General features: G+C 40.2%; 1 protein-coding gene across 7 annotated transcripts in view; it reads right to left on the minus strand.

The window, feature by feature from the left end:
• The window catches only part of CCDC30 (coiled-coil domain containing 30), a 173329-nt gene that overhangs the window by 48295 nt on the left and 101922 nt on the right, over positions 1 to 23112 (minus strand). For all 7 annotated transcript variants that reach the window (XM_054682065.2, XM_054682059.2, XM_054682052.2 and 4 more), the window contains one exon: positions 16367 to 16529. In XM_054682065.2, the coding sequence (XP_054538040.1) occupies positions 16367 to 16529 (163 nt within the window). The remainder of the gene's footprint in view (positions 1 to 16366; positions 16530 to 23112) is intronic.

Below are 23112 nucleotides of genomic sequence, written 5' to 3' on the forward strand. Positions count from 1 at the left end.
CATTCAGGATTTAATGTGTTAATTTGAACATCTAAGAGTGACTTTGGGCCAGGTGCAGTGGCTCATGCTTGTAATCCGAGCATTTTGGGAGGCTGAGGCAGGTGGATCACTTGAGCCCAGGAGTTCAAGACCAGCCTGGGCAACATATTGAAACTCTGTCTCTACATGCAATAATAATAATAATAATAATAATAATAAAATAGCCAGGCATGGTTGCACATGCCTGTAGTCCCAGCTACTTGGGAGACTGAGGTGAGAGGATCACTTAAGCCCAGGCAGTTGAGGCTGCAGTGAGCCATGATGGCACTACTGCACTCCAGCCTGGGCGACAGAGTGAGACCCTGTCTAAAAAAAAAATAATGACTTTGTTTGCTGTTTTGATTGACTGAAACTTGGACACACAAGTGACTTATATTAAATGATATTAAGGTGCCAAACTTCTTTGGCATAAGGGAGAAAAAGGCATCCAAAGGTTTAAGCAGATAGGAAATTTGGGGTGGGTTTATAGTTACTCTTCATAACCATGGGAATCCAAAAGATACTCCCCTCACCAAGGCTTTACCAAATAACACTGGTGAAAAAGCACCAAATTACTTGAAATGCTATATAATGCTAACCTATTGAGGATAATGGTGGAGGTGCCAACACTGAAATGGCTCCCTGATTTTAATGGGGACGACGGTACTACACAGTGTCAGAGGTCAAGCGGCAGCACTTAACTTTCAGATACAAGGTAAGTATTATTAATGTTAGTAGGAAATTGGGCCAGAGATACAATCAAAGGGTTTGACCTATAGCTATCTTGTCATAGTTAATTGATGACAATGACTGTAGGACTAAAATATACAGGCAGCCAATTAAAGTCTTACCTGAAATGTATTTTCAAACAAAGAAGTAAGTAAATAAATAAATAGAACCCCTTAGGTCTGGTGAACAAAGGCCCAATTTAAATGACAAGAATGGAAAGTAATGGCCTCTTCTTGTTCAATCCCTAGGCCTGGGTCAGCTCAAAGATCCAGAGTCCTTTGAATGATGAGCATGCTAGGTTTTCTTCAGGAAAAACCCTGTGATACTGACACAAGTATGTGATCTTCTTCCAAACATTCCCCTAAGAGGACCTGTAGTCTCTTATCAAGGGGACTGGGCATTGGAGAAAGGGAATTATATAGACTTTTGGTGAACAGCAGTACAGTGATTCTGAGTCAACACTAATAGCTTGGAATCCAAAACACCATTGAATTTCACAATTCAGGGTGTGGACCTTAAGGAAATGAGGTGAAAAATGGAGTTTAAAATCACAGTGTGTCTTAGGACACGTCCGCAGTGATTCAATGGCTACATGTATGTTTCTGAATCTCCTCAGTGGTTATTTCCCTAATTCTTGAATGTATAGTCAGAATAGATAATCTGTGATAGCAGACTCTCCATACTGGCTTTCAACCTGAGGAGTGAGGGCTATTGATGGAAGAAAAGGCCAAATGCTTGGAGTTGCCTCTTTAGATTCTGGAATCAACATATACCACATTTGTTCCTTCAACTCATTTAATTTTTTAAGAGACAGAATCTCACTCTCAAATGCCTTTCTAAAATTAACAAACCATTCTTTGCTGGCATTATTATTTTTTAGAGCGTGGGTCTTGCTCTGTTGCCCATGCTGGGGTGGGGTGCAGTGGTGCAGTCACAGCTCAGTGCAGCCTCAAATTCCTAGGCTCAAGTGATCCTCCCACCTCAGCCTCCCAAGTAGCTAGGACTACAGGCATGTACCACCCAGCTAATTAAAAAAAAATTGGAGAGACAGGGTCTTACTATGTTGCTCAGGTTGGTCTCAAACTTCTGGCCTCAAGCAATCCTCCCACCTCAGCCTCCTAAAGTCCTAGAATTACAGGTGTGAGCCACTATGCGTGTCCCTTCAAACCACTTATTAAGTGAGGGCTACAAGTTTTTAGTGGTGTCCAAAGAAAGACATTTTTCTTGCTTCCAAGTTTTGGCAGTTATGAATAAAGATGCTATAAACATCTGTATGCAGGGTTTTGGGTAGGCATAACTTTTTCAACTCCTTTGGGTAAATACCAAGGAGCATGGTTTCTGGATCATATGGTAAGAGTACATTTAGTTTTGTGAAAACCAGCAAACTGTCTTCCAAAGTGACAGCGCCATTCTGCATTCCCACCAGCAATAAATGAATGCAAAGATATTGCTTCATATGCTTGCCAGCATTTGGTGTTGTCAGTGCTCTGGATTTTGGTTCATTCTAATAGGTATGTAGTAGTATCTCATTGTTGTTTTAATTTGCATTTCCCTGATGACACATGATGTGGAAGTTTCCCATATTTCCAGTTTACTGACAGCATTTATAGTGAATGGATGTTGGATTTTGTCAAATCCTTTTTATGCATTTGCCATGGTTTGAATGATGGTGTTCCCTCCAAAATTCCTATTGAAACATAATTCCCAATGCACCAATATTAAGAGGTATAGCCTTTGGGAGGTGATTAAGTCATGAGGGCTCTGTCTTCATGAATGGAATTAGCATCCTTATAAAAGGGCTCCCAGTTGAAGGGAGCATCCTCTTACCCTTTTATCCTTTCCACTATGTGAAGACAAAGAGTTCCTCCCCTCCAGAGGGTGCAGCAACAAAGTGCCATTGGAAGCAGACAGCAGATATCATCAGACACCAATACTGCTGGCATCCTGATCTTAGACTTCCCAACCTCTAGGACTGGAAGAAATAAATTTCTGTTGTTTATAAATTACCCAGCCTAAGGTATTTTGTTATAGCAGCATAAACAGACTAAGATAGCATCAATAGACAGAATCATGTGATTTTCCTTTTTAGCTTGTTGATGCGATGAATTACATAATTTATTTTCAAATGTTGAACCAGTTTTGCATACCTGAGATAAATCACTTGATCATGGTGCATAATTCTTTGTATACATTGTTGGATATGGTTTGCTAATATTTTGCTGAGGATTTTTATATCTACATGAGAGATACTGGTCTGTACTTTTCTTATAATGTCTTTGGTTTTGGTATGAAGGGAATTCCAGCCTCATAGAATTAATTAGGGAGTATTCCCTCTGCTTCCATCTCCTAAAGCGACTACAGAGAATTGATATAATCTATTCTTAAATGTTTGGTAGAAATCACCAGTGAAACCATCTGGGCCTGGTGCTTTCTGTTTTAGAAGGTTAGTATGTGGATTCAATTTCTTTAATAGATATAGTTCTATTCAATTGTCTATTTCTTCTTGTGTGAATTTTGGCAGACTATATCAAGGAATTGGTCCATTTTATTTAGGTTATCACATTTGTGGGCATAAAGTTGTTCATAATATTTATTGATGATTGCTCTAATGTTCATGGCATCTGTAGTAATGTTCCCTCTTTTCGTTTCTGTTATTTGTAATTTGTAACTTATGTCCTCTCTCCCTCTTTTTTTTTTGTTAGCCTGGCTAGAGGCCTATCAATTTTATTAATCTTTTCAAAGAGCCAGTTTGTAGTTTTGTTATTCTATTGAATTCCCATTTAAATTTCATTGATTTCTTCAAAAAAATTTTTTTACACAAACACCACCATGTTAGATAATTTCATTGATTTCTCCTGTAATTTTTATTATTTCTTTTTTTTTCGGCTTACTTTGGATTTAATTTGCTCTTCTTTTTGTAATTTTCTAAGGCCAAAGCTTAGATAATTGATTTTAGATCTTTTTTTCCTCCTCTGTATATTTTCAAATACCCTGTCTTGAGCTCACTGATTCTTCTACTTTATCCATTCTGCTGTCAAGAGCCTTTAGTCCATTTTTCAGTTCAGCAAATGCATTTCTCACAGTTCTAGGATTTCTGTTTGATTTAAAAAATTTTCAATATATTTGTTGAATTTATCTGACGAATTTCTGAATTTCTTTTCTGTGTTATCTTGGAATTCACTGAATTTCCTTAAAACTGCCATTTTGAATTCTTGATCCAAAACCTCACACATCGCCATCTTGTTAGGGCTGGTCACGGTCTCCTTGCTTTGTCTGTTTGGGGAAGTCATGGTTTCCTGTTTGCTGTTGTTCCTTTGGGCTTACATCTTTGTCTTCACATTGAAGGATTAGTTATTTATTCCAGTCTTTGCTGACCGGCTTCTTTTTGTCTTTCTAGGGTGTGTTTGCTTACAGGTTCTTTGCAGTTCACCTGTTGAATCCCCTTTACTCTAGGTCACTGCCTCCTTTTCAGGACTAGATGGGTGCCTTAAGCCCAGGTTTGCCTCAGTTCTCCAAAACATTTGCAGTGCTGCCCATCCTGGATTGTGGTTAGGGGTGTCCCAAAATGGGATGCCCTGGCTATGTGGGAAGGCTAGCTAGGGGTTCATGCCCAGAAGACTCATGGACTCTGCCTCATACAGCATGGTGGTGCAGAACAGCCACTCTGGTTTTGCATCTCCTTTGGCTGAGATAAATAGCACGATTTTGTGGGCTGGGGTTGTTAGTCCCAATCCCCTCTCTTTGTTTCAAGCTGCCTTCAGGGGTTTTTCTCCCTTCAGACACTCACCAATGCTTCCTGTCTTTCTTCTCTTCTAATATATGCATTCAATGCTATAAATGTCCTTCAAAGAACCACTTTCCAACAAATTTTGATAAGTTGTATTTTCACTTTCATTTAGTTCAAAATATTTTGAAATTTCTCTTGCAATTTCTTCTTTGACTTTTGTGTTTACAAGTCTGTTGTTTAATCTCCAAGTATTTGGGAGTTTTCCAGCTATCTTTCTGTTACTGATTTCTAGTTTAATTCCATTAGGGTCTGTATTAGTCCGTTCTCACACAACTATAAGGAAGTACCTGAGACTGAGTAATTTATGAAGAAATGAGATTTAATTGACTTGCAGTTCCACAAGCTATACAGGAAGTATGGCTGGGAGGCCTCAGGAAACTTACAATCACGGCGGAAGGTGAAGGGGAAGCAAGACATGTCTTACCACGGTGAGTGGGGGAGAGAGAGAGAAAGAAGGAGGGAGGGAGGGAGAGAGTGAGAGTGAGAGAGAGAGAGAGAGAGAGCACAGGGGGAAATGTTATACACTTTCAAACAACCAGATCTTGTGAGAACTCTATCATGAGACAGCACTAGGGGGATGGTGCTAAACCATCAGAAACTACCCCAATGATCCAATCACCTCCCACAAGGCCCCTCCTCCAACACTTGGGATCACAAGTCAACATGAGATTTGGGTGGGGACACAGAGCCAAACCACATCAGGGTCTGAGAGCATACATTGCATGATTTCTATTCTTTCATGCTTGTTAATGTGTGTTTTATGGCCCAGAATGTGGTCTATCTTGATTAACATTCCATGAGAGCTTGAGAAGAATGTGTAATCTGCTGTTGTTGGGTGAAGTAGTCTATAGATATTCACTATATCTGGCTGGTTTATGGTGGTGTGGAGTTCAACTATGTCCTCACTGATTTTCTGCCTGCTGGATCTGTCCATTGCTGATAGAGGGGTATTAAAATCTGCAATGATAACAGTGAATTTCACCTACTCCTCCTTGCAGTTGTATCAATTTTTGCCTCACATATTTTGACATTCTTTTTTTAGGCACATACATATTAAAGATTGTTTTTTCTTCTTGGAGAATTGACCTTTTTAATCATTAAATAATGTTCCTCTTTATCCTGGATAAGTTCCTGATATGATTTGACTCTCTGTCCCCACCCAAATCTCATGTTGAATTGTGATCCCGAGTGTTGAAGGTGGGGCCTGGTGGAAGGTGATTGGATCATGGGGGTGGTTTCTAATGGTTTAGCTCCATGCCCCTAGTGCTGTCTGGTGATAGAGTTCTCACAAGATCCAGTTGTTTGAAAGTGTTTAGCACCTCCTGCCTCACTCTCTCTTCCTCCTCCAGCCATGTAAGATGTGCCTTGCTTCCCCTTTACCTTCTGCCATAATTGTAAGTATCCTGAAGCCTCCCCAGCCATGTAGAATGGTGAATCAATTAAATCTCTTTTCTTTATAGATTACCCAGTTGCAGGTATGTCTTTATAGCAGCATGAGAACAGACTAATACACTTCCCTTACTCTGAGGTATGTGCTGTCTGAAATTAATTTAGCTACTCTCACTTTCTTTTGATTAATGTTAGCATGTTACATCCTTCTCCATCCATTTACTTTTAATTTACATGTGTCTTTATATTTAAAGTGGGCTTCTTGTAGACAACATATAGTTGGGTTTTGTTCAACTTTGACCAATTTGGACATTCTTTTTTAATTGGTGCATTTAAACCATTGATGTCTAAAGTGATTATTAATATAATTGGATTGATATCTACCATATTTATTACTGTTTTCTATTAGTTGTTCTTTGTTGCTATTTTTGTCTTCCATGCTTTTTATGCCTTTTGTGACTTTAATTGAGCATTTCATATGATTCTATTGTCCTCCTTTCTTAGGGTATCAGTTGTACTTCTTTCTATTTTTTCTAGTGGCCCTAGAGTTTATAATATACAACTAACCCAAGTCCACTTTCAAATAACACTATACCACTTCACAGGTAGCGTGAGTACTTTATAATAAGAAGATAATCCTAATTCTTCCTTCTTGTCCCTTATATCATTGCTGTCATTAATTTCGCTTACACATAAGCATATCTAAGTGTATGTATGTGTGTGTATATATATTTATACACAGTTATATATGACACACATAATCAAATACATTGTTGCTATTATGCTGAACAACTTATCTCTTAGATCAACTAAAATTTAAAGATGAAAGTTTTTACTTTACCTTCGCTAATTCATTCTCCAATGCTTTTCCTTCCTTATGTAGATCCTGGTTTCTGATCCATATTTTGTTTCCCTTCTCTCTAAAGAACTTCTTTTAACATTTCTTGCAAGGTAATAGATTCCCTTAATTTTTTTTGTCTGAGAAAGTATTTCTCCTTCACTTAGAAACAATTTTTGTTGTTGTTGTTGAGACAGAGTCTCACTATGTTGCCCAGGTTGGTCTCAAACTCCTGGTCTCAAGCAATCCTCCTGTCTTGGCCTCCCAAAGTACTGGGATTACAGGTGTGAGCCACCACAGCTGGCCCTCACCTTTACTTTTTTTTTTGAGACAGGGTCTCACTCTGTCACCCTGGCTGAAGTGCAGTGGCATGACCAACTTTGACATTCTCTTTTAATTGGTGCATTTAAACCATTGATGTCTAAAGTGATTATTAATATAATTTGATTTATATCTACCATATTTATTACTGTTTTCTATTAGTTGTTCTTGTTCTTTGTTGCTACTTTTATCTTCCATGCTTTTTCTGCCTTTTGTAATTTTAATAGAGCATTTTATATAATTCCATTGTCCCTCCTTTCTTACTGCATCAGCTCATTGCAGCTTCAACCTCCTGGGCTCAAAAAATCCTTCCACCTCAACCCACTCCCAGTCCCCACCCCCACCGCCACCCCCAGTAGCTGGAATTAGAGATGCATGCCACCACATCCAGCTAATATATATATTTTTTGTAGAGATAAGGTTATCACTATGTTGCCCAGACTGATCTTGAACTCCTTGGCTCAAGAGATCCTCCTGCCTCAGCCTCCCAAAGTGCTGGGATTACAGGTATGAGCCACCATGCCCAGCTTCCCTCACCTTTGAAGGATAATTTTGCAAGGTACAGAATTCTAGGTTGGTAATTTTTTCTCTTCATACTTTACTATTTATGTATTTATTTATTTCACAGGCCAGAATGCAGTGGCACAATCATGGTTACTGCAGCCTTGAACTCCTGGGCTCAAGCGATCCTCCCACCTCAACCTCCCAAGTAGTTGGGACTGCAGGTGGTGCTCCACCATGCCTGGCTGAGGTTTTCTTTTTTCCATTTTTTGTAGAGACTGGAGTCTCACTATGTTGCTCAGGCTGGTCTTGAACTCCTGGCCTTAAGTGATCCTCCCACCTCAGCCTCCCAAAGTGCTGGGATTACAGGTGTGAGCCACTGTGCCTGGTGATTTTTTTTTTTTAAGGCAGATTCTTGCTTTGTCCCCTAGGCTGGAATGCAGTGGCATGATCACAACTCACTGCCGCGTAGACCTCCTGGGCTCAAGTGATCCTCCTCCCTCAGCCTCCTGAAGTGGTATAGTGTTATTTGAAAGTGGACTTGGGTTAGTTGTATATTATAAACTCTAGGGCCACTCAGCTGGGACCACAGATGTGCACCACCATACCCAGCTAATTAAAAAACTTTTTTTTTTTTGTAGGGATGGGGTTTCACCATGTTGCCCAGGCTGATCTCAAGTGTTCTTTCTGTCTTGGCTTCTCAAAGTGCTGGGATTACAGGTGTGAACCACTGTGCCCGGCCTCAACACTTTAAATATTTCACTCCACTCTTCTCTTGCTTTCATGGTTTCTGAAGAAAAGCTGGAAGTAATTCTTATCTTTGTTCCTCTCTAAGTAAGGTTGTTTATTTTTTCCTCTTTCAGGATTTTTCTTTCTCTTTGATTTTCTGTCATTTGAAAATTTTATGCCTAGATGTAGTTTTTTGGGCATTTATCCTGCTTGATGTTCTCTGAGCTTCCTGGATCTCTGGTTTGGTGTCTGTCATTAATCTCAGGAAATTCTCAATCATGATTATTATTTCAAATATGTCTTCTGTTCCTTTCTCTATTTCTTCTCCTTTGGTTATTTCCCATATGTATCTATATGTATCTACCATACTCCTTACATTTATCCCACAGATCTTAGATATTCTGTTGTTTTTGTTTTAGTATTTTTTTGTTTGCTTTTCAGTTTTGTAGATTTCTATTCAGATGTCCTCAAGGACAGAGGCTCTTTCCTCAGTTGTATGCAGTCTATTAATAAGCCCACCAAGGTATTCATTTCTGTTACAGTGTTTTTGATCTTTACTTAAAAATCAAAAACACTGTAACGGAATTTCTATGTGGTTCTTTCTTAGGATTTCCCTCTCTCTGCTTGCATTGCCCATCTCTTCCTGCATGTGGTCTACTTTATTCGTTAGAGCCCTTAGCACATTAATCACAGTTATTTTCAATTTCTGGTCTGATAATTTCAATATTCCTGCTATATCTGAGCCTGGTTCTAATGCTTGCTCTGTCTGTTCAAACTGTTTTTTTTTTTTTTTGCCTTTTAGTGTGTCTTGTAATTTTTTCTTGATAGCGAAACATGATGCATTGGGTAGAGGAAACTGCTGTTAAATGGGCCGTTAGTGATGTGGTGGTGAAGTGTTGGGGTGGATGGGTGGCATTCTATAGCTCTATGATTAGGTACAGTCTTTTAGTAAGCCTGTGCCCCTGGACTGTAAATTTACACATGCTATTTTTTTTTTTCTCCACCCACCTCCCTTTTGTGGGACGAGATGGCTAGAGTTGGCTGGAGTTGGATATTTCTATTCCGCTAGGTCTGTTAGACTCTGACAAAACCCCAACAGCTTAGGCTCTGGTTAAATAGTTTCTCCTGCCAGCAGACCCTGTTAGGAAGTTTCAAATGTTCCCCTTTTCTCCCTCTTCTGGAAGCAAAAGGGGATTTTTCTCAGATATTCACTATAAGAACCTGGTATGCTACAGGAGGTAAAACTCCTGTCTAAGACACGAATGTGTCTAAGTCCCCTAATGACTGGGTCCCTCTGGAGTTTCTCTCTCTCAGACTTGATACACTGAGCCTCCAGCAATTCATCATTTACAGTTCAGGTTTCCATACCTGGGCACTGGTCCTCATGAAGGTTTTGCTCCAGTAAGTTGTGATTGTCTGTATTTGTCTATAGGTATCTCTAATTTTCAGGGTAGCGGTTTGGACTGTGACCTCTCTTCTCTGAAGGATCTAGGGAAATGTGTTGATTTTTCAGTTTGTTTGGCATTTCACTTGTTGTCAGGACACAGTGACAACTTCCAAGCTTCTTACATGCTGGATCAGAACGTAGAAGTCTGTTTCACATGCTTTTGCATTCGCACCAGAGGCGTCTCTCAATAATCAGATGGAACAAATAGTGCTTTCTGTACATGTCATTTAGCCTCTTTCTAGCACCCATTTGCCTGCTTAGAGGGCTCATGGACAAGGTGCATGATAGCAGGAATATATATTTTTCAGGGAGTCACTAAGGCTAATCCACTTAATTTGCCAAACCCCAAGATCCCAATATAAATGCTGAGCAAGTAATATGGCACCATCTCCTGGGAGAACCAGCAAGCAACCTGGTAGCAGGTTCATTACCTTTCTATCATCAGTATCATGGATAGAATGACAATTTGCTCTCAGTGGACTAGACACTTATTATAAATATGGATTTGCTTTATCTTTTGTTTTTCTTTTTCTTTTTTTCTCTTTTTGAGACAGAGTCTTGCTCTGTCACCCAGGCTGGAATGCAGTGGCGCAATCTCAGCTCACTGCAACCTTCGCCTCCCAGGCTCAAGCGATTCTCCCGCCTCAGCCTCCCAAGTAGCTGGAATTACAGGCATGTGCCACCACACCTGGCTAATTTTTGTATTTTTAGTAGAGAGGGGATTTCACCATGTTGGCCAGGCTGGTCTCGAATTCCTGACCTCAAGTGATCCGCCTGCCTTGGGCTTCCAAAGTGCTGGGATGGCAGGCGTGAGCCACCACGCCTGGCCTGGATTTACTTTTTCTGTCCATAACGCTTTTGCCAGGACCACCATTTGTGGACTTACCAAATTCCTTATTTCTTGTCATGATATATAACTCGGATCTAGACTTGTAGTAATAAAAAAAAATATTGCTTCTGACCAAGAAAATCATTTTATAGCAAGAAAAGTGAAACAATGGCTCATATAATCATATGACTCATTGGTTCTACCATATATCCTATCATGCAGAAAAACCAATCTGAAAAAAAAAAACAGCGAAATTACCTATGGAAGACTTAGCTATGATGCTGGCCAGGTGACAACACTTCATAGGTTTGAAGTGTTGTCTTACAAGATGATGTATAAACTTTTAACTGTGATTGATATATGATATTATTTCTCCCCTAGCCAGAATACATGAAAAGGGACCAAGAGATGAAATTGGGAGTGGCTTCTTATGCCAATACCCATTAGCAAAATGCGTGCTATTGTATTATTGGTAGTTAACTTTATAATTTTGTTTTAATTTTTAAAATTTTCATTTCTTTTTTATTTTATTCAGAGCAGAAGACCATGATGTTTTAATTTAAGAAATGAGGTCTGGCTATATTGCCCAGACAGGAATACAGGGGCTATTCACATATGCAATCATAGCATACTGAGCCTTGAACTTCTGGCCACAAGCAATCCTTCTGCCTCAGGCTTCTAAGCAGCTAGTACTATAGGCACTTGCTTAATTATAAGTTCCTGGCTTCTAATTAAGCTTTTTCTTTTTTCACTTGAGGTCTCACTCTGTCACCCAGGCTGCAGTGCAGTGACACAAACACAGCTCACTGAAGCCTTGACCTCCTGGGCTCAAGCAGTCCTCCCACCTCAGCCTCCCATGTAGCTAGAGCTGCAGGTACACACCATCAGGCCCAGCTAATTAAAAAAAATTTTGTTTTGTAGAGACAGGGTCTTGCTATGTTGCCAAGGCTGGTCTCGAACTCCTGAGCTCAAGCAATCCTCCCACTTCAGCCTCCTAAATCATTGGGATTACAGTCGTGAGCCACCACACCTGGCCTATAATTAAGTTTTAATGTTATAGCATATCCACGCATGTGGATTGAGACTGAAGTAAAATGAACATCACCCCAAAATAATCATAGATACTGATTGGACTTTGAGTATTCTTTATTTTTATGGAGACAGTGTGTCTTTATTTATATGAATTATAGTGCATCATATTAAGTGGAAGCATGATATTCTTCTTGTAGTTTAGAAGTTAAGCCACAAGGTAAAAGCATTTGTACGGATGCTGAGTATCCCAAGTGGACTGTGCTAGAACTCAACATGACCCCACTCTTCTAAGCTTTCCCCTGGGCCATGAGCTTGGAAGCCTGAAAACTGCATTTTCCAGACTCCCCTGCTAGCAGGGATAAAGTGTAGTTTCTGCAGATGAGAGGAACTTGCACACAATTTGGAAAGCATAAGGGAAGGAAAAGTAATTTTTCGTGTGTTACTGTGGTATAATACATACATATTTTGATCTTTGTCCTATTTCCTGGCACGCTGCTCCTAAAACTCTTGGAATCTCTGAAGTGGTAAGTGTCTTTTTTGTAAACTAATGAGAAGACTGATGGCAGAGGGGTGGGGAGACTCTGGGGCAGCCTCAGGATGTAGGCAAGTTGCCAGGGGTACCATTATGTGATTAGAGGGTTGGAACTTTCAGGCTCACCCAGACTTCCCAGGAAGGGAGAGGGACTAAAGGTTGAGTTAATCACTAACAGTTAATGATTTAACCAATCATGCCTACATAATGAAGTCTTCATAAATCCCCAAAAGGACAGGGTTTAGGGAGCTTCTAGGTTGCTGAATATGTGGAGGTCCTGGGAGGGTGGTGTGATCAGAGGTCATGGAAGTTCCACATCCCTTTCCACATGCCTTGCCCTATGCATCTCTTCCATCTGGCTGTTCCTGAGTTGTATCCTTTTATAATCAGCCAGGAATCCAGTAAGCAAACTGTTTTCCTGAATTCTGTGAGCCATCCTACAAAAAGATCAAACCCAAGGAGAGGGTTGTGGGGACCTCTGATTTATAACTGGTTGGTCAGAAGCATAAGCAAAAACCTGGACTTGCAATTAGCATCTCGAATGGGGGCAGTATTGTGGGACTGAGAGCTTAACTCATGGGATCTGATGCTATCTTCAGGTAGATAGTGTCAGACTGACTTACATTTTTGTACATCCAGTTGGTGTCCACAAAGAATTGGAGAATTGCTTAGTATGGGGAAAAACTCACATAACTGGTGTCAGAAGTTGTATTTGGCCATTTTTGCATTGCTATAAAGGAATACCTGAGACTGGGTAATTTATAGAGAAAAGAAGTTTAATTGGCTCATGGTTCTGCCGGCTATACAGAAAGCATGGTGCCAGCATCTGCTCAGCTTCTGGTGAGGGCCTCAGGAAGCTCACAATCATGATGGTAGGTGAAGTGGGAGCACACATGTCATATGGTGAGAGGAGCAAGAGAATGGGGAGAGGTGTCATATACTTTATTTATTTATATTTTAAATTTTATTTATTTATTTATTTTTTGAGACAGGGTCTGGCTTTGTTGTCCAGGCTGGAGTGCAATGGCGTGATCTCAGCTCACTGCAAATTCCGCCTCCCAGGTTCAAGCCATCTTCCCCACCTCAGCCTCCTGAATAGCTGAGACTACAGGTGCATGCCAACACATCCAATTAATTTTTGTATTTTTTTGTACAGATGGATTTCTCCATGTTGCCAAGGCTGGTCTCAAACTCCTGAGCTCAAGTTCAAGGTCAAGCTCAAACGCCTTGGCCTCCCAAACTGCCGGGATTACAGGCATGAGCTACCATGCCTGGCTACATACTTTCAAACAACCAGATCTCATGAAGAGCACACTCACTATTATGAGGACAGCACCAGGCCATTAATGAGGGATGCACTCCAATGACCCAAACACCTCCCCTCAGACCCAACCTCCAACAACGGGGATTACATTTCAAGATGAGATTTGGAGGGGATAAAGAACCAAACCGTATCATTCCACCCATGACCCCTCAAATTGCATGTCTTTCTCACACTACAAGATATAATCATTCCCTACCAATAGTCCCCAAAAGTCTTAACTCATTCCAGCATCAAGTCCAAAGTCCTAAGTCTCTTCTGAGACTTATCTCCTTCCACTTATGAGCCTGTAAAAATCAAAATAAGTCATTTACTCCCAAGATACAGTGGTAGTACAGGCATTAGGTAAACATCACAATTCCAAAAGGGAGAAATTAGCCAAAAGAAAGAGTCAATAAGCCCCATGCAAGTCTAAATCTCAGCAGGGCAGTCATTAAATCTTAAAGCTCCAAAATACTCTCCCTTGACTCCATGTCCCACATCCAGGGCACAATGGTGCAATGCGTAGGCTCCCAAGGCCTTGGGTAGCTCTTCTCCTGTGGCTTTGCAGGCAGCAGCCCCTGTGGCTGATCTCACTGGTTGGAGTTGGGTGTCTGGGGCTTTCCCAGGTACAGGATGCAAGCTGCCTGTGGATCTACCATTCTGGAGTCTGGAGGGCAGTGGCCCACTTCTTATAGCTCCACTAGGCAGTGCCCCAGTGGGGACTCTGTGTGAGGCTTCCAACCCCACATTTCCCCTCAGCATTGCCCTATTAGAACTTCTCTGTGAGTGCTCTGCCCCTGCGGCAGGGTTCTGCCTGGGCACCCAGGCTATCTCCCACATCATCTGAAATCTATGTGGGAGCTGCCAAGCCTCCTTCACTCTTGCATTCTATGTGCCCACAGGTTTAATACCACATGGAAGCCACCAAGGCTTATGGCTTGCATCCTCTGGACAGGCAGCCTGAGCTGTATCTGGGGTCCTTTGAGCCACAGCTGGAGCTGTAGTAGCTGGGATTCAGGGAGCAGTGTCCTGAGGCTGAGCAGAGCAGTGGTACCCCAGTGCTTGGCCCCCTAAACCATTCTTTCCTCCTACGTCTGTGGACCTGTGATGGTAGGGGCTGTCTCCAAGTTCTCTGAGATTGCCTTTGAGGCCTTTTCCCATTGTCTTGGATACTAGCACTTGGCTCCCATTTAGTCATGCTAGTTTCTCTAGCAAGTAGTTGCTCCATACCCTGCTGGGATTCTTTCTCTGCCACATGGCCAGGCTGCAAATTTGCTGAATTTTTATGCTCTGCTTCCCTTTTGAATATAAGTTCCAACTTTAAGTCATTCCTTTGCTCCCATATCTGATCACAGGTTGTTACAAGGAGTCAGGCCACATCTTGAATGCTTTGCTGCTTAGAAATTTCTTCTGCCAGAGACCCTAAATTACCACTCTTAAATTCAAACTTCCACAGATCCTTGGTACATGAACACAATGCAGGAGTTCTTTGCTAGGGTGTAACATGAGTGACGTTTATTCCAGTTCCCAATAACTTCCTCATTTCCATCTGAGACCTCACTAGGCTGGCCTTCACTGTCCATATTTCTATCAGTATTTTGGTCATAACAATTTAACCAGTCTCTAAGAAGTTACAAACTTTCATCCTCTTTTTTTTTGAGACAGAGTCTTGCTGTGTCACCTAGGCTGTAGTGTAGTGGCATGATCATGGCTCATTGCAACCCCAACCTCCCAGCTCAAGTGATCTTCCCACCTCAGCCTCCTGAGTAGCTGGTACTACAGGTCCATGCCACCATATCTGGCTAATTTTTTGTTTTTTTGTTGAGACAAGGGCTCACTATGTTGCCCAGGCTGGTCTCGAACTCCTGGCCTCAAGCAATCCTCCTACCTCAGCCTCTCAAGCGCTGGGATTATAGTTGTGAGCCACTGCTCCTGGTCCTCCTGCCTTCTTCTGAGCCCTCCAAACTCTTCCAATCTCTGCCTGTTACCCAGTTCCAAAGTTGCTTCCACATTTTCAGGTATCTTTTTGAGTAACGCTCCGCTTCTTGGTACCAATTTTCTGTGTCAAGCTGTTCTTGCACTGCTATAAAGAAATACCTGAGACTGGGTAATTTATAAAGAAAAGAAGTTTAATTGGCTTACAGATATGCAGACTATACACGAAGCATGGTATCGGCATCTGGTCAGCTTCTGGTGAGGGACTCAGGAAGCTAACAATCGTGGTAGGTGAAATGGGAGCAGACATGTCACACGGTGATAGTGGGAGCAAAAGAGAGTGGAGAGGTGCCACACACTTTTAAACATCTATATCTCGCGATAATTCATTATCGTGAGGACAGCATCAAGCCATTTATGAGGGACCCACCCCCATGACAAAACCACCTCCTGTTAAGCCCCACCTCCAATGATGGGGATTACATTTCAGCAAGAGATTTGGAGAGGAGAATCATCCAAACTATATCAGAAGTGAAGTATTCAGAGTGGTACGAGTATAGAAAGAAGAAACAGGTTTGTTTGTCTTTCCCCCCAACAGTTCTTTAGCACTAGCAGATGGATAAAAGGGCAGACAACAGATGAGACATTTGTAGGAGCTTCAGGACAGTTCCTGCAAATTCTCCACTTTGACGCTGCAGGAGGTGGCTTCTCTGTGATTTCTGAACTTCTGGATTTATTGAAAGCTAGCAGCAGTCCTTTCTGACTCTACTCTCCCCTGGTCCCTTCCAACTGTTTTGTAAGCTCTTATTCCCTGTGTTAAATCTCTTCTTGCTTGAAATACCTAGAGTAGATTCTACTTTCCTGACTGAACCCTGACTAAAGGATTACGTTTAGTAAAGTGCTAGGCACTCAATAATAATTAGCTGTTACTAATGGGAATAGGAAAACTGAGAAGCATGTCTATTTACTTTCTTACCTCATCATATTTTCTTTTTTCATTTTCCAGTTGTTTAAGTAGGGCCTCTTGTTGCTGAATTCTGGATTGTTGCTGAGAACAGGTCATTTCCAGTAGATTTTCTTTATCTTGTAAGGTTCTCACTTGCCTGTGTAACTCATCTACGTTCTGATATAGAAGTTTCCTGAGGGCAATTAATGTAGATTAAATCACACCATGAATTGCAAATGAAATTCAGACCTAAAATTTTTATGGCATCACAAGGGATTTTTTTTTTTTTTTTGGTTCAATGAAGTAGGGTATGTGTCTATAAGCTAAAGGGACCAACACAGGGAACCTCTTTTGTGATAGAAGCTTTCCTTACTTCTCTCACTCACTCATCAAAATGACCCTATGAGGAAAAAGTAGTTGTCCTTATTTCAGAGATGAGGAAGTTGTGGTAGAGAGAACAGTTAAGACAAGGTGGAGGTAGGGCTCGAATCCTGAATCCCATATTCTTTCTTCCTTACTGCTTTACGAGTTGAGCCCTTCATCTTCTGGGTTCAAGGTAATGTTAGTTACAAGCACTATTGATAATAATAAGCACACATTAACACTGCTATAAATGAATCATAAATGAGCCTGCATTTTATGAGAAAATTTACCATTTTCCAAAAGAGGGTAAAGGAACTCACAGAATTTTACCTCAAATATGGTATCCTGGTATACTAAATATTTTGAATGAAAGGCCCTTAGAGATCAGCAGATGCTAGAAGAGGCTTTTCTCTTATCTGCGTGAAGACTGGACTTACCAAGGAGAACAATTATACCCATCCCCTCCCTGAAACTGCATTATTTATGGATCTTCAGAAAAGAAGATTGAGGAATATAACAACACCTCCACAGACCTTTTCACAAGACAATGGCTATCTCTTAAACTCATTCAAATTCCCAGGTGAATAATTTATGAATTAATTTTTGTCTCCAGGGTCCCTTCACTCTCCCTAATGAGTTACTGTCCCTTGGAATTCTCTACATTCCTCATCTCCCTCTCCCCTGGAAATGGGTATATAAGCTCCTGCAACACACTTAGACATTGGGTCATCACACTTGATTTTCCCCACCCCACGTTAATAAAATTGTGTTTGCTTTTTCTCCTATTAATCTTTTGTCAGTTGACTTTTCAGAAAACCTTCAGAAGGGGAGGGGAAATTTTCCCTCCACCCCTACAAGGGCCATTAGCACTCTTTCAGTCTCATCATGAAACCAGCCCAACTGTCCCATAGAAATTACACTTACAGTTTTTTAAACAAATGTAGAAATGTACCCTCCCAGTCTTAAAACTTGAAATTTATATCTGAGTTCCTCCCTCAGGAGACTGACCCTCAGGCAAGAAACTAAAATTCACCAGATCGTAGCATCCAGAAAATGAGATGCCTCATTCCTCATGATTGGTTCCTTACCCCTCACTAATTCCTGTTTTACATTCCTTCCCTGCTATAACCCCCCAAATTTTAGTTGGTCAGGGAGATAGATTTGAGACTGATCTCCCATTCTCCTCAACTGTGGCACCCTAATAAAGCCTTTTTCCCTGGCAATACTCATTGTCTCAGTAATTGGCTTTCTGTGCACTAAGCAATGGGACCTAGACCAAACCCCTGGTATTTCAGTAATAGAGTAAAGTTTATGAAAAGAGTTTTCTGAGGATTTCAGACCAAGGTTCTCTGGACTTAGGAGATTCATCTTGAAGACTGTGATGATGATAATGAAATAGTACTGGTGGGCAAAAGTCTCACCTGCATGCTAGGGCAGTAAAATCCTGACATTAGACAATTAAGTTTGTTTTCTCTAACTTCAGTTATTCTGAGAAATCAACAGGTTATTGGGGGACAATTATATTTGAGACATGGGCTCACATCCCTCCACCTCTCGTTCTTCTCCTTATGTTTCTTGGATGTAAGTGCAGACTCTCCAAGGACTGCTATAGCTAATTTTCTACCATTCACATCCACTTCTACAGCAATATCCTCTCTTTCATCTCTCCTTCATCTAATTCACTGTATACCTGCTATTATGGCCTACTTCTTTTTGGTTCCACTCTCAATTTCCAGACTAAGAGATAAGCCTTGAAACTAAAAGAGAGGTTTTGATCCACTGAAACTAAAAACACTTGAGTTATTGGCAGTAAAATTTGAGAGCTGAAAACTAGAATTGGAAAGTAGGAAGTTGGCTGGACATGGTGGCTCACACCTATAATCCCAGCACTTTGGGAGGCCAAGGTGGGAGGATCGCTTGAGCCCAAAAGTTCAGGAGCAGCCTGGACAACATAGTGAGAACTCATCTGTATAAAAAATTTTTTAAAAATTAGGCATGGTGGCATGCGCCTGTAGTCCCAGCTACTCAGGAGGCTGAGGTGGGCGAAGTGCTTGAGCCTGGGAGGTCAAGGCTGCAGTGAACTGTGATCACACTACTGCACTGCAGCCTGGGTGACAGAGTGAGACCCCATCTCTACAAAAAGAAAAAAAGCAAATTCGGAAGTCAAAATTAAAAGAGCAACTCAAGAATATGCGAGAAGTTAATTGATATAGAGTTTGAAAAATAAAAGACTAACAAACCAGGTCTGCCAATGAATAAAATTAAGAAATTGGTGTACTGATAAGACTCCCTGCATTCTCTGCAGCCTGAGCCTCTTTTAGTAGTCAGAGTGTTCTTTCTAAATTGCAAACTAATCATATAACTTCCTCTGCCTAAAATCCTATAGTGGCTCCCCATTACTCTTTCTTATATATATATTTTTTCTGTTCCTTGATTCAGGAACCCCATACTCTTAAGGTAAAGTCCAAACTGTTCACCATGGCTTGATATATTCTGCATGAGAAATGGGCACTGTGGCTCACAAGAGCTGGGCACCGTGGCTCATGAGGATCTGTGGCACTATGGCTCACACCTCCTAACACTTTGGGAGTCTGAGGCTGGAGGATCACCTGAGGCCAGGAGTTCTAAAACAACCTGAGCAACATAGGGAGATCCTGTCTCTAAATTTTTTTTTTAATTAGCTGGGCATGTTGGGTATGCCTATAGTCCTAGCTACTCAGTAGGTGGAGGCAGGAGGATCATCTGAGCCCAGGAGTTCAGGGCTGCAGTGAGTCATGATTGTGCCACTGTATTCCAGCCTGGGCAACAGAGCAAGATCCCTGACTCTAAACAAACGAGCAAACAAACAAACAAAATCTAAAGTTCTGCATGAGCTAGGCCTACATCACCTCCTTATCTCATTTTCTCACCACTGTCTCTAACCTCATTTTCTTTCAGCCAATGAACTTTTTCACTTCCTCAAAGTGGTCCTCCATACTATTCTCTATTTAGCTTCTTGATACCAACTACTTCATTCTCAACTTAAACCACTTTCTTTGAGGAAGTCTTTCTTAAGCTCCCTCACTCCATAGATATCCGTGTTATGTACTATCATGGCAACCTAAACCTCCTTTAGTATAACACTTACCACACTTCATCATACTTCATTGCAGTTGCAAAGTCTTATGTATAGAGATATTTATTATAGTTTTATAATAGCAAAAAAGTCTAAAAGATGTAAGTATTACATAAAGTATGATATATCTATGTAACAATGTCATACAACTGTTTAAACTGATATTATGAAACCATAAATCAGTAAGAAAAAGAGAGATGGAAAATTCTAAATATTTGGGATAAACAACACACTTCTAAATAATACATGAGTCAAAAAGGAGGTCTCAATAAATTAAAAATATTTTGAACTAAATGAAAATGAAATACAACTTACAAAATTTATAGGATACAACATAGCAGAAAACTTGTAGCATTACATGCATATATTATAAAGGAAGAAAAATCTAAAATCAGTAATCTAAGCTTTCACCTTAGGAAACTAGAGAAAGAAGAACATTATAAGCCTAAAGCAAGCAGAAGCAAAGAAATAGTAAAAATGAGAGTATTAGTCAATGGGATTGAAAACAAGAAAACAATAGAGAAAAATCAATGAAATCAAAAGTTCATTCTTTGAAAAGATGAATAAAATAGATAAACCTCTAGCCAGGCTAACTAATAAATAGAGAAGACAAATATTAATAATATAAAAAATGTGGCCAGGCACAATGGCTCACATCTATAATCCCAGCACTTTGGGAGGCTGAGGCAGGAGTATCACTTGAATGCAGGAACTTGAGACCAGCCTGGGCAACACAGCAAAGCCTCATCTCTATTTGACAAATAAAACATTTATTTTTAAATATCAAAATGAAAGAAGGGCCACCACTACTAACTCCATGGACATTAAAAGGATAATAAAGGAATATTATGAACACCTCTGCCTACAAATATGATAACTTACATTATATGGACTGATTCTTTGAAAGACACAAACTACGAAAGCTCACACAAGGAGAAATAGATAATCTAAGTTGGCCTATATCTGTTAAAGAAATTGAATCAATAATTAATTACCTTCCAAAAAATAAAGCACTAGGCCCAGATGATTTCATGGTGAATTCTACCAAACATTTAAGAAAGAAATGATACCAATTCTCTGCAATCTCTTCCAAAAAAAATTGAAGGAGAGGGGACACTTCCTAAGTAATTTTTTGAGACAAACATTACCCTAATACCAAAACCAGATACAGATATTATGTGATAGGAAAACCACAGACCAATACCTTCATGAACAGGTTCAAACTCAGTGTGGTCTGTTAAGTTCTACATGACCTAGGTCTAGCTTACCTTTCTAGCCTCATTTTCTTGCCACTTTCCTTGTCTCTAAACATTTTGTTCTGGCCAAATGAACTTTTTTCATCTTACTGAGAAGATTATGATGATAATGACAACAATAGTAACAACAATAACATCCAATATTATAATAACAGCGAAACTTTCTTTTTTTTGAGATGGAGTCTCGCCTGTTTAGCCTGCCCTGTTGCCCACGTTGGAGTGCAGTGGCGCAATCTTGGCTCACTGCAACCTCTGCCTCCTGGGTTTCAGCAATTTTCTTGCCTCAGCCTCCCAAGTAGCTGGGGTTAACATGTGTCTGCTACCATGCTTGGCTAATTTTTGTATTTTTAAGTAAAGATGGGATTTCACTATGTTGGCCAGGCTGGTCTCAAACTCCTGACCTCAAGTGATCTGCCTGCCTCAGCCTCCTAACATGCTGGGATTACAGGTGTGAGCCACTGGTGCCAGGCCTAATTTAAACTAAATAAAATTAACTATAGTTTAACAAATATATTTTTAATAGAGTAGCTTTGTAACATTTTGACTTGTCTAGTTTCCCAGAATTCCTTCTGTGTAAGTTTCTGGTTATAGTGGGCCACAGGAGATAATATTTGTGTAAGATTTAGAGAACAGAATTGAAACATTTTGTTTTTTCCAGGTGGAAGGTTGGAGCAGGCATTTTTATAGTTTATAAACACTGCTAGATATCTGCTGCTCACCTTGGCATGACGCAACAGCCAGGCCTACAACTGCTCCACCTTCCCTTGAATCCTCCTTCACCTTTTCCATCTCCTGGGCCAGATGTCTATTTAGCTCCTTGATGAAGGGTGCCAGTTTTTCCTGTCGGATACCTACACTTTATCAAGGTTAGAGGCAGCAAGAACTGACATGGCTTCCAGTCCATCTTCATGGTTTTCACCTTGTTGCTCTTCCACTTTACATTCAACTTCATTTTGTGATTGTTTGCCCTGCAGACTTCAAGCTCTAGCATAAGATGCAAAGATGACGCCATACAGACTGCATAACCAGTTCCCACAATTGCATAAGACCAAGTCCCTGTAATAAGGCTTTTATTAAATATATATTCCTACTGATTCTATTTCCTGGTAGAAGTGCTTATTATGTGTCAGGATATATATTATGTCACTGAAATAGAAGAAACTGGGAAAAATCTAAATGTTCAACAATAAAGGATTTATTAAATAAAATGTGACATATCATTAAAATAATATTCTAGAAAAAAATGTAATGTCAGATAAACAGATCGTAATATTTTAAGTGAAAAAGTAGGTTACAATCTAACTATTTAAATCAGGGTTACTTTCTTCCAGATTATGAAACAATATACACTATAGGGTCCCCTTTTGGTAGAAGAATTTCCCTATATATTTTATTTTCCTACACTTAGTTTAAATAGTGCATACATATTTCTTCTTAGCAAATCTTCACAAAAGATGTATAGAACTGGCATTACAATTCCCACTTTAGACATAAGGACACTAAGCAAGAACAAACATCAAATTTATGGTGAAACTAAGGTGGAAGAATGCTGAAGTCATTGATGCTTTAATGAAAAGTTTAAAGAGACAACAGCCCAAAGAAATCAGCAGTTTACTAATGGATAAGTCATTTTAAGAAGGGATGAGATGATGTTGAAGATGAGGCCCACAGTGGCAGACCATCCACACCAATTTACAAAGAAAAAAATTAATTTTTTTGTGCCCTAATTGAAGACTGATAATTAGCAGCAGAAACAATAGCCAATATCATAGACATCTCAATTGATTCAGCTTACCACACTTCTGACAGAGAAATTAAAATTTAGCAAACTTTCCACTTGATGGGTGCCAAAACTGTTGCATTCAGATTAGCTACAGACAGGAGCAAAGCTTTCAATAGGAATTTTACACAAGTGGGAGGAAGATCCTGAAGCATTTCTTTGAAGAATTGTAACAGGAGAAGAAACATGGCTTTACCAATATGATACTGAAGACAAAGCACAATCAAAGAAATGGCTACCAAGAGGAGGAGGAAGTGGCCCA

Source organism: Pan troglodytes, chromosome 1, assembly GCF_028858775.2.
Source record: "Pan troglodytes isolate AG18354 chromosome 1, NHGRI_mPanTro3-v2.0_pri, whole genome shotgun sequence".
NCBI lineage: Eukaryota > Metazoa > Chordata > Mammalia > Primates > Hominidae > Pan > Pan troglodytes.